The sequence below is a fragment of the Halichoerus grypus genome, chromosome 13 (genome assembly GCF_964656455.1).
Source record: "Halichoerus grypus chromosome 13, mHalGry1.hap1.1, whole genome shotgun sequence".
In the NCBI taxonomy this organism is placed as follows: domain Eukaryota; kingdom Metazoa; phylum Chordata; class Mammalia; order Carnivora; family Phocidae; genus Halichoerus; species Halichoerus grypus.
The window spans coordinates 21,305,477-21,318,717 of NC_135724.1; the positions used below are offsets into that span (position 1 = coordinate 21,305,477).

Below are 13,241 nucleotides of genomic sequence, written 5' to 3' on the forward strand. Positions count from 1 at the left end.
AAGTTACATATTTGTGGATTTTTTTGCAGAGGCCGATGAGTAAATCTTGGTCCTAAGGGGAATTTTAACTTATTATTAATTGGAGATAATGTTTTAAGTGATGGTTAGAATGGATTTGTTAATGTCCAGGGCAGTTACCTTCAATAAATTGTACTATTAGAGAAGACAATTTGATAAACCCACCCACACAAAAGTATCTATGACACAAAATGCTATCTTCTCAAGAGGCTTCTAATTTTGTAAGATAGACTAAAGCTCCATGAAGAAATAGACTGAGAATGGTTAACACTGCTGTTGTTTTTGTTATTGCTGGTATTTTATTTGTATATCCATAGATCCCACTACACTGCCTGACACATGAAAGGCACACACAAAAAGCAGCTGTTGAAAGATCCACTAAAGCATTGCTTAACACACATGAAAATATGAGGTTAAAATACAATAACCAACATCATCAGGTAAGCTGGTGATCACTTTGATTTTTCCCTTAGTTCACATGACATTGATCTTAATTTGTTGACATTTTGCACCCTTTCCTAGGCACCACAGTTGATTACTGAGGCACAGGGATCATAGAACTCTTCCAGAAAATTAAAAATAAGGAGAGAATTCTGGGAAGAAATGCTTACCTAATCATTCTAATTCATGACTTTCATAGTGGTCTTATCTGACATAGTTTTAGACCATCAAGAATATTCTTCTGTATTAAGTAAAAATTTAACTTTATTTTTCTTTGAAATGGATGGACAATTGTGCTAATACCATCTCCAACAATGATTGGGAATACCATCTGTGTTGGTCAGTCTTATGTGTCAACTTGGCTAGACTAAAGTCCCCATTTTTCAAACACTAATCTAGGTGATGCTGTGAAGGTATTTTATAGATGTGTCTAAAGTCCATATTCAGTTGATTTTAAGTTAGGGATATTTCCTAGATAATGGGGGGGGGGGCTGCCGATTCAACCTGGTGAAAGGTCATAAGAGCAGAAGTAAGGCTTCCCTGAAGAAGAAATTTCACCTGCAGACAGCAACTTCAGCTCAAGAGTTTCGGCCTGCTTTTCCTAATAGCCTGCCCTATAGATTTTGGAATCACCTAGCCAGCTGTCACAATCAATTAAGCCAATTTCTTGTAAAAAATGTCTTAGTACACATCACCACAGGTTCTGTTTCTCTGGTTGAACACTGACTGACATACCATCTTATCACATGCAATATTTGACATATAAATGGAAATTTTTTTGAATGCCCTATATTCTGTTCCATTCACTTGACTTTAAATCAAGTAACTTCTTGTGTGCAGAATCTATCAGCTTTTAGCAGGAATGTATTAAAACATCTCACTAGAAAGTAGATATGAGTAGTAAAAATATCTCACTAGAAAGGAGAAAGATTTCTCCTAATTTTGCCAGATTTTTATTTATATACATTGTGTTGAGGATCTGCGAGTATCCCTAATTTGGTTTTGAATAATACAAAAACCTATTAACAGTTTAGAGTGAAATTATGAGGCAATTTAGAGACCATCCATCAAGTATTTCCCCAATGGAGTCTTGCCTGATCAGCCTCACCTACTGGTCAGAATATCCCTTCCAACCAGGGAAGAGGAGCTGTTGATACATCCTCTCTGACATCTGTAGTGAAGGTTTAACATGCTGTATACATTACTGTCTAGGTCACTCAGAAAATCCTGCCAAATTTCCTTAACTATTATATTTTAGTTTAAATTTTTTTATTTTGCATTTTATTCTAGAATATAACTGTGTAATCTCTCTCCCAAGAAACACCTATAAATTCTAGATTAGGTATAAAAAATTAAATATATACATATAATCCTAATATCAGAAGAGATGTTAATTAATGTTTATTCAGATGGCCTATCTAGTGCTATTTAGATGTATATCTAACAAAGTGATCTTGTAAATAAAACAGGAATACCTTTGGAATGAGAAATTCACCAAGGAAGGACACCTACTCAACTCTTTTCCTTGTTAGAAAAGTTCTTCCTTAGATTGCACTGAATCTGCTTTACTATAGTATTGTCTACAGATAAAGCCTAGTTTTATACAGCAGGGATAAAAGAAAACTAAATTCCTCTCTTAAAATATCTTTACCCAAGTCTGAATCTACAATCTGCCTTCTGAAACCTGTACCAGTGGAATTAAACCTATGACATTCTTCTATGTCTAGAGAAGTGTAGGATGCAGTGATAAGTAGAACCAGACATTCTGGATATTACCTTCAGAATTCTAGGTTGCAAATGTTCCTGCTTCTTTGTTGTGAGGGGTATTTGCCTGGGTAAGTTTTAAATGTACTGAAAGCTCTTTTAATCTCAATTTCCCCTATAAAGTAATTAGGTAATAATAACTGTTTTTCCATCTTATAATATTCTTTTGAGAATCAAATGACAAACTGCTTTTAAAATAATTTATATAATTAAGCATTTAATAGATATAAAGATAAGATTTGCAAATTATTTTCTGACTTGATTTTCACATACTCTACGATTTTGCCACAGAATACATTATTACTCTCAGTCTAGAGATAAGGATAATAAGGTGCAGAGAAGTTAAGCAAGGTTACTATGTGGAGCTTTAATCACAACCTGGACTGCTCTTGGGTGAAGACTCTTGGTTCTGTCCTATTTCCTGTTGGGGCCCCAGGAACATTCTCTTCGGAGACCTACTTGGCCAAGGCTGGGACTTAAGAGGGATGTCAGTAGCAAACATAAAGTCCTGTGCAAATATGCAAGGAATTTTTGTCTAAAATGGTTACATCCAGAACTGAAAAACGAACAGGCAGGCAGGAAAGAATCCATGATTCTATAATTTTAACAATGGATCAACCTAAGAGTTCAATAAAACTTAAAATTCAGAGTACAGTTAAGTTTTTCTCTCACTTAGAAAAAATGTTGCCATTTGAAAGAGGAGGTATCTTCAAAAGTTATAACAACAATCACCATGAACAAGCAATTTTTTGAGCCCCAAACCTGATAGCTGATATATAAAGATCTTTCAAAACAGTATCTGTATATTATCTATCTATCTATCTATCTATCTATCTATCTATCTATCTATCTACTTATCTATCTACCATCTATCTATCTACCTATCTATCATCTATCTATCTATCTATCTATCTATCTACTTATCTATCTACCATCTATCTATCTACCTATCTATCATCTATCTATCTATCTATCTATCTACTTATCTATCTACCATCTATCTATCTACCTATCTATCATCTATCTATCTATCTATCTATCTATCTATCTACTTATCTATCTACCATCTATCTATCTACCTATCTATCATCTATCTATCTATCTATCTATCTATCTATCTATCTACTTATCTATCTACCATCTATCTATCTACCTATCTATCATCTATCTATCTATCTATCTATCTATCTATCTATCTACTTATCTATCTACCATCTATCTATCTACCTATCTATCATCTATCTATCTATCTATCTATCTATCTATCTATCTACTTATCTATCTACCATCTATCTATCTACCTATCTATCATCTATCTATCTATCTATCTATCTATCTATCTATCTACTTATCTATCTACCATCTATCTATCTACCTATCTATCATCTATCTATCTATCTATCTATCTATCTATCTATCTATCTACTTATCTATCTACCATCTATCTATCTACCTATCTATCATCTATCTATCTATCTATCTATCTATCTATCTATCTACTTATCTATCTACCATCTATCTATCTACCTATCTATCATCTATCTATCTATCTATCTATCTATCTATCTACTTATCTATCTACCATCTATCTATCTACCTATCTATCATCTATCTATCTATCTATCTATCTATCTATCTATCTACTTATCTATCTACCATCTATCTATCTACCTATCTATCATCTATCTATCTATCTATCCATCCATTCATTCATTCACTGAAGGGGGGTAAAGGGAAACCTGTTTGGAATCAAAAGCCTTTTTGTGTGTGTATTTCTAAAAATTGTTTTCTGGGATGTGTTTCCTGTGTTGGGCCAGTAGAAAATTTTTTAAATTTTTTAAAGAAATAGGTAGAAAAGCTTTGATTTAATTTCTTCTAGAGTTATGCAGCTCCTTTAGCTGCAAAGCTAATATTCAATTTTTATTATCCAACAGATATCTTTTTCAATTGTGCATTATTCCACTTTATTTATTCCGCTTTGTGTATCCCTTTATACACACAAAATCACACATTCATTGTCTGTGGTCGGCAACACATTACTCACAGCTTAAGAGCTAGGAGTATAGGTTTTCAATTCAGGCAAAATTAGTTTTACTCCACAGCTCATGAGGTATATTACCTTGAAAAGCTTACTTACCCTCCTTTCTTGCTTAAGTGTTCTCATTAATAAAATGGGAATATATACATAAAAAATTGTTACAAAGACTAAATTTGAAAAAAATATATAAAGTGTTTTTTCCCATAGAGGTTTTTCAGCTTTGTCAAGGTATACTTAATACACCAAAAATTGGACATATTTAATGTATACATTTTGAGGAGTTCGGACATATGCATACATCCATGAGACCACCACCACAATCAAGGTAATAAACATATCCACCACTTCCAAAAGATTTCTCGTGTCCTTTTTTTTTTTTTGTAATGGTAGAAACACTTAGCATGGGATCTACTTTCTTAACACTGTTTAAGTGCACAATACAGTATTGTTGTTTAGCAGATCTGTAGGATTTATTCATGATATATAACTATCACTTTATACCCATGGAACAACTCCCCATTTCACCCTTCCCATCTCCTGTGGCAACCACCATTCAATTCTCTTCTTTCATGAGTTTGACTATTTTATTTATTTTCATTTTTGTTTTTTTAAAGATTTTATTTATTCATTTGACAGAGAGAGAGAGCATAAGCAGGCAGAGTGGCAGGCAGAAGGAGAGGGAGAAGCAGGCTCCCTGCTGAGCAAGGAGCCCGACGTGGGGCTCGATCCCACCTGGGATCACGACCTGAGCCGAAGGCAGTTGCATAACCAACTGAGCCACCCAGGCGCCCCAAGTTTGACTATTTTAGATAGATCATATAAAAGGAATCATGCAGTATTTGTCCTTCTGTGACTGACTTATTTCATTTAGCATAATGTCTTCCAGGTCCATCTATGTTGTTGCAAATGGCAGGCTTTCCTTATTGTTTTAAGACTGAATAATATTCCATGGTGTATCTATTTTTACCACATTTTCTTTATCCATTTGTCTGTCAGTGGACATTTGAATTATTTGTCTATGTTGGCTGTTGTGAATAGTGCTACAATGAACATGTGAGTGCAGATGCCTCTTCTGGACCCTGATTTTAATTCTTTTGGATATGTTCCCAGGTGCAGAATAGCTGGATCATATGGCAGTTCTATTTTTAATTTTTTAAAGAAACTCCATACTGTTTTCAACATAGTAGCTGTTGTCAAAGTTCATGTTGGTATTATTATTGTTGTAAATGTTAAAATTAGTTTTAATACCAATGATCTTTTACAGATTCATATGATAGCCAGAGTCATTCACAATACAAAGAGCTAAAGATGACAATATTGTGTAGTACAAGGAGTACATAAGTAGGAGTTGAAATGCCTACAATCTAGTTGGTAGATCTTAGCAATGTCGTTCTTCAGATCTCAGTTACCTCTTCTGCAAAACAAGGGCTGTGCATGAGATGAATGGTGTGTTTCCCACTCTGTTTGTCAGGGACTATAGGTCAATCTCAGTGTGTATGTGTGTATGTGGGGGTGGGCATATGTGTGTGTATGCTTATGCATGTGTGTGTGCATGCTTGTGCATGTGTGTTTTCTAGCTGCTTCTAAGTATAATTTGGTGTAAGTAGCAATGCTTTTCTTAGCTGTAAAAAAATGTATTGTTGAAAGCAGATTGTCTTCTGCCTGTTTCTATCCCCAATACTAAATGCCTTCAAGCTCTGTAATTCTGTTCTATTTCTAATTTTATAGGACTTATGGTAAGAGATGGTGCATTATTCAAATATAATTTCCCTTTATTCCCCTAATGTTAACCTTGTTATAAAATTCTATGCTATTGTTTCATTTTTCAGTCCATAAAATACCAGTGCATGTTTATCATTATGTTTATTCTATATTGGCCATGAAACACAAGGAAACTCTTCAATTCAATTCAAAATAACCTTCTCTGAAGAGCACTCAAAAATTAAAAACACTTTAAAATTTAGTTGATATGGGATTCCACAATGAAACTGATAGCAGTGACTTAAAATCCTTGTTATAACTCTGAATTACTTTGTTATTGCAGATGCCTCATTATCCTAGTAAAAAACACACACAACAAAAAACACCTGTCTAACAGAAAGATTGTAAAAAAAAAAATGTTTTAGTCTCTACACCTGAATATTTATATCATCTAAATAAAACACTCTGGCATTTCCAATGTTCTAACAGACAAATCAATATATCCACATATCTTAAAGGTATTGGAAACATGGGGTCAAATTCTGTACATTCTAAAGTACTGCAGATTCATACAGAAAATCAATTACTTCTGCAAACTAGGAATTGCATAAATTACTAAATATATCTTGGGGACAAGTCAAAACCACAGCCAATCTACCAGTGTGTAGTACTTTCTGGTTCCTTGATGCTTTGTAGCACTTGAAGATATTCCCACAACATCTAGAAATGCAATGGGCATTACCGAAGTTGGGTCACACATCAGGGGAGAGCAAGGCAGAGGCTCAGCAAAACATGTTTTTAATGTTTTAGGGATATGAGACTATTCTCTGAAGACATCTATTTCTTCATTTTCAAATTAAAAATGGAGTCTGTGTGACTTTTATAATAAATATCATGTAAAAACTTACAAACATAACTGCCCAGCTTGTTTGTTTTCCCAAACTCACTTTATAATTATTGAAATGAAGAAGGAACAGTTACAAATAAAGGATTCAAATCTGGAGTCCCGATTCGTACAAATCTATGAAGATGGGAGTGGGCATTTGTGAGTTATTCCAATAACAAGCTAATTAATTCATCCTATTTCTTTGCTTTTGGCCAGAATGGTATTAAACTAGAGTGGTAATGGGTTATATCTCATGCTAATTAAAAGCTCTAATTGTCCCATATATTTTAGATGAATTAAAATATAGGACTGAATTATTTATTTTTGAATAAAGTTTATTAGAGACTATAATTAAAAATGATTGTCCTTCAGAGGAAAAATAAAGGAGTCTTTAGAGAGTTGAATAGTGTCTACCTCAAAACTCATGTATACCTGGAACTTCAGAATGTGACCTTACTTGGAAGTAGCATCTTTATAAATATAATTAGTTAAGGATCTTGAGATAAAACCATCCTAGATTTAGAGTGGGGTCTAGCCAATGACTGGTATCCTTATGCAGAGATAGGAGAGGCATATCTATAAGCCAAGGAATGACAAGGATTGCCAGCAACCACCAGAGGTTAGGAGAGAAACATGGATGAGTTTTCTCTCAGAACCTCCAGAAGGAACCATCCCTGCTGACACTTTTATTTCAGACTTTTGGCTTTTTTTTGTTTTTTAAGTGATTTCACTTTCTGTAGAGTGAAGGTCCTAAATGTTTGTATATTTAGGGAGTCAGAATCTTTGCTTGATAATACTGAGTTGAATGTATTAAATTCCATTTGCCATATATATCATAAATACTAAACAGTCATACCAGCAGGTTTTTTTGGCCGTGTGGCTACTATTCTTTATTTTCTGGACTGTTCACCATTTAGCTGTTCAGTGGGCATAGAATTGGCTTTACTGGGAGGAATTTGCAATTTTGATAACCAGAAGTCATAATATTACATTAGAGTCTTGAATTTTTGTTTTTCACTTTATATATACAATTTTAAAATACATATTTTATTGTTGTTACAAATGTAAGTAACAATCAGTATCAATATTTTGGTATGCATATATTACTCTAAATATTTTCCTACAAATTCATATTTTTTATTTATAAATATGGACTCACACATTAATGTTGATTTGAAGTTTAGTTATTCATGTAACAGTATTTTTTAAATATTTAATATGTGATTTAGTATTTTTACATTGTATCATTTCAATAGATACACAGTATTCCATGATATGATTTTGACAAAATTTTTTAGGTAACTGCCTATATTTGGATACTTGAGGTCTTTTTTTCTTATAATTTGCTTAAAGTAACAGTGCAGTGAACATGTTTATAGTTAAAAACTTCGCAGAAAATATGGCTGAAGAATTGGAATTCCTCGTAGAAAACTTAGATCATACATCTATGAAGTTCTCTCTCTCTCTCTCTCACACACATGTATTTATACCTGTTTATAACACATATCTCCATACTGCTTTCCCGAGAGATTCTAGAATCTTCTGGCCCACAGCAGTATATGAGTATTCATTATTTCTCTCGTATGCTTTCCAGAACAGGGTATTATCATTCATTTATATCTTTATTACTTTAATCAAAAGAAAATGCTAACTCATTTTTCTTTCAATTTGCATTTCTCTACTAATGAGTTTGAACATTTTATCATGCATATTGGCTATTTATAGTTCTATAAATTGAGTATCCTATCCTTAGTTTTTTCAATTGGAACACTCATCCTTTAATTAATTATTGTATAAAAATTTTATTTTATGTTTTTAACCTTTTTCATTTGAGAAGGAAAATAAATTAAAAAAAGGTTTCAGGGCTTCAAATGCCAATATCTACTAAAAAATAAGGCATGGTGCTTCCTCCAGGAGCACATACACTAAAACTGGAGTGATACAGGGAAGATTAGCACAGCTCCTGCATGAGGATGACTTGCAAATTCGTGAAGCATTCCACATTTGTATGATATAGATCAAAATTTTAAGAAAGTAGATCCTAAGAGTTCCCAAAACAAGGAAATTTCTTTTTCTTTTCATTGTATCTATCTGATATTAATGGCTGCTAACTAAACTGACAGGGGCAGTCATTTCACAATAAACAAAATTCAAACCATTACGTTGTATACCTTAAACTTACACAGCGACATAAAAGTGGGGGGAAAAGGCTTGGATATAATTATCCTTAGAGGCTCTTCTTCTAGTCTAATATGATATCTCAAGAATTATACTAAAAACTTTTCAGCAAGATTTTTTTCAGTCTTGGTGATTTCTTTCAAAAGAAACTACATGTTGTACTAAGTATCCCATTGAGCCCATATGCCTCACCTCAACTTCAGTTATCGTTACCTTCTTCCCATAATTTCATCAGGAAAACAGACATAGGATCTTGGCTTTTCTTAAGCTTTTTAAATGATGTGGTAGAGTGCCATAACTTCTGCTTATAGGCAAAAATATCTGCCTAAGAGATTTTATCCAGGTATAAAACAAGTAATGTGATTTTTGACAACCTACCTTGGAAGCATTCTCACCATTATGCTAAAATTGTATTGGCATAAAAGAAAAAAAAAAAAAAACCTGAGGGGAAAAAAAACAGGTTTTGACCAAGTCTCAGAGTGTGGGCTGAACAAGTAGCTGAAAATGTGTTGTGTGTGTGTGTGTACATGCTATGATTTCAAATGGAAATTTACTGAGTATGTGGTATAGACAAAGGAGTAAATAAGGGGTTACTTTCTTCTTTTCTCATTCACAGTGATAATTTTCTTACTAGCTGTAAGTTATGAGTTTGAGTTTGTATATTTTCCTGGACCCAGTTTATGTGCCATTCCAGATTGCTCAACTTCACCCACCAGTTCTTATCATGAGCCACTGCTATATGATTTGCTTTCCAAGTTCCTGGCAATAGTTCATGCTCTTGTTAGAGCTATAAAGCCCTCCTGAGTGCTGTTGCTACCTTAGACTACGCAACCACCATATAAAGTATTTACGGACAAGGAGAGAATTCTGTGTTTGCATACTCACTGGATGCTCTGATTTCTCAGGTGCTGTTTGGAGATACAGAATAGATAACAGCCTACTGGCAGACTTTGACCAATGACAGGCTTCCCATCCAGCCACTGACTGTGAAACATAGTACTTCAGGTGGTCTCTCAGGGGACACCCCGGGGAGGCTGAGCAAACTCTGTGCTTTCTCTAAACTTGTGTCCAGCTCAATGATATGCCACCATCATTGATTTCTCTTCTCCCCTGCTCACTTTCTTTGTTCCCTCACTGGTGCTTTCCTAGGCTTGCACCCCCCAAGAGGCATTACCTTGAAAGCATACCTCAGACTCTGTTTTCTAGGAACCTGGCCTGACATGAATTAAGGGTTCCAATAGTTAAAATAAACACATGATTATTCATTTTATAAAATAAAACACATATTCTCTAAATACTACACAGAAACTGGGTCCAGTGTTCATATAGAAGCATGAGTTACTATGAGTTCCACCAATATTGGTACAAAAGTGAATTTACCTTTATGTTTATGGAAAGTAGAATAATCTGCTTATTTCCCAAACTACCATTCTCCACATTTTCCAACCCCATCCTCACCGCTGGAGATTAGGGGAAGGAGGGATTGAAGTGACTTAAACTTGGAACTATTTGATTAGATGGCTTTTTAAGGTTATTAGTTAAAATGTTAAAAGTTATTTGACAAGAGGAGCTGTTGTTGAATCAGCAATGCTGAGAAGCTAATATGGATAAAAAAATCTGATCCATTTATTAAGATGATGATCCTGAAGCAAAATATGTACTGAAAGCATTATAGAGAATATCGAGTTAAAAATGTAAAGGTTATTTTTGTTCAGACCAATAAACATCACCTGTCAGGAAACAAACAAAAAAAAAGTGTTCCCTTGAAGTGAGAGTATATTTTATTCCTAAAGCATTTAATTCATCAAAACTTTGCAACACTACACCATGTGAACACTGACCTGTGAAGAGGTACCAGAGGTTGTTGGGCTCCAATGTTTCCATCTCACCCCTGCGAGTCGTCTTTCTGTGTCGAATTTTATAACCGGTAATAAATCCATTTTGTGTGCCTGACGGAGGAGGCAGCCAGCTTACTTTGATACTCTGCAAAATAATCGATGTAAATTAAAACACTGGAGAAAATAAGGACAACAGGATGGGGTAAAAAAATGACCCAAAACTAAGTGTGAATAAAGCAGAGAGGCAGGAAGTGCTAGGGATTACCCCATAGAACCAGATTAAACCCATTCTTACTACCTGACAGTATTCCTCTTTGTATGATTTTGACAAAAATGCACAATTCATTTGATTGATTACATGCATTATCCCCTCTCCTTTGTAAATGCCACTAAAATGACGGTAAAATATTCTAAAGGGTATAAACCTATAAGGAAATAGAGAATAGGAGTCTAATGGATGAGAGATTTTAACAAATATTTAAGAGGTGCAAACTGAGGTAAGTGTGGTGGCTGAGCCAAAGCAGAAAGATGAAACCTAAATTACCCTTTAAGAGATATTAATGAGGCAGAGGAGCAAGATGACGGAGGAGTAGGAGACCTAAATTTCATCTGGTCCCAGGAACTCAGCTAGATAGGGATCAAACCATTCTGAACACCTACGAACTCAACAGGAGACCAAAGAAAAGAATAGCAGCAACTCTCTGAACAGAAAAGCGACCACTTTCTGGAAGGTAGGATGTGTGGAGAAGTGAATCCGAGGTGATATTCAGGAGGATAGACGGGCGGAGGAGGGGCCTCCAACGGCCGCTCCCAGCAAGTGATAGAGCCGCAGAGCACAAAATTGGAACTTTTAGAAGTCAGCTCCGCTGAGGGACGTCACTCCGGTGGCTAAGCGGGGGGTGGAACCCTCGTGGGACAGTGTGGTCTCAGGACCCTCGGGGTTACAGAAAGACCGGGGGTGCCTGAGTGCGGCAGAGCTCCCAGGTATCAGAGCGGGGAAGCCAGCTGCAGAGACGGAGCCGAGGAGCGGGCTCTCAGCTCGGGGTTGTCATAAACCGTGATCCGCGGCACAGTCGGGCCACTGCTCCTCCAGCAGGGACCCAAAAAGCGGCAGATCCGGGGAGACTCCCCTTCCTCCCCCGGGAGGAGCGGCACAGGAGCACACCGCAGGGATCTGCTGGGTTTGGAGACTCCACACGGGGTCGGGCGCCAGAGATAGAAACGCTTGGTCACAGGCCGGGTGAGCACGGAGTGCGGCCGGAGACCGGGGAGATGGGAGTGATTGACTGCTTTTCTCTGGGGGCGCACTGAGGAGCGGGGCCCCGAGTTCTCGGCTCCTCCAGGGCAGAGATTGGGAGTCCGCCATTTTCACTCTCAGCCTCCAAAGCTGTACGGAAAGCTTGCAGGGAACAAAAGCTCCCGAGAGCAAACCCGAGCAGATTACTGAGCCCGGACCCAGCAAGGGGGGGGGGGCAATTCCGCATCCGGCAAAGACATTTGGGAACCACGGCAACAGGCCCCTCCCCCAGAAGATCAGCAAGAACAGCCGGCCAAGAACAAGTTTACCGATCAATGAGAACAGCGGAATGCCATCACTAGGGGAATACAGCACATAGAATTCATGGCTTTTTTCCCCCATGATTCTTTAGTCTTTCAAAGTTAATTTTTTTAATTTTTTTTTTTTGGAATTTTTCTTTTTCCCTTTTCCAACCAACATCTTATCAATCCCTTTTTTAAAAATCCTTTTTATTTTTCATTTTTAGACTCATATTCTATCCCTTCATAGTAGTTAACCTTATTTTTGGTATATATTTAAGTTCTCTCTTTAAAATTTTGGGATACAGTTTCTTCTAATAGACCAAAATATACCCTAAATCTCTAGTGTATGGCTTTGTTCTAGTCTCCTGCCTGATCACATTCTCTCCCTTTTTTTTTAATTCCTCTTTTTTCTTTTTTCAACCAACTTCTTATTAATTCCTTTTATAAAATCTATTATAACTTTCATCTTTACAGTCATATTCCATCCCTTCATCCTATTTACCCTTATTTTTGTACATACATAAGTTTTTCTTTCTTTAAAATTTTGGGAGGCACTTTCTTCTAACAGACCAAAATATGCCCAAAATCTAGTGTGTGGCACTGATCTATGCACCAGGATGATCATATTTGATCATATTCTTTTTTTTTTCTTTTTTCTTTCTTTCCCTTTCTTTTCCCCCTGTTTCAGGTCTCTTCTGATTTGTTTAGTGTATATTTTTCTGGGGTTGATGTTACCCTGTTAGCATTTTGTTCTCTTTCATCTAGTCTCTGGACAAAATGACAAGATGGAAAAAATCACTTCAAAAAAAAAAAAAAAAAGAACAAGAGGCAGTACCAA

The 13,241-nt window shown here is 35.8% G+C and overlaps 1 protein-coding gene and 1 non-coding gene across 3 annotated transcripts in view; one reads left to right on the plus strand and one right to left on the minus strand.

Moving 5' to 3' along the window:
• Positions 1-13,241, minus strand: part of DCC (DCC netrin 1 receptor) — a 1,153,179-nt gene that overhangs the window by 200,967 nt on the left and 938,971 nt on the right. For both annotated transcript variants that reach the window (XM_078060292.1, XM_078060291.1), the window contains exon 13: positions 10,868-11,009. In XM_078060292.1, coding sequence (XP_077916418.1) covers positions 10,868-11,009 — 142 coding nt within the window. The remainder of the gene's footprint in view (positions 1-10,867; positions 11,010-13,241) is intronic.
• On the plus strand, positions 8,750-8,856 carry LOC118543552 (U6 spliceosomal RNA). The gene has a single exon (XR_004921133.1). It is a non-coding gene; the product is annotated as a U6 spliceosomal RNA (small nuclear RNA).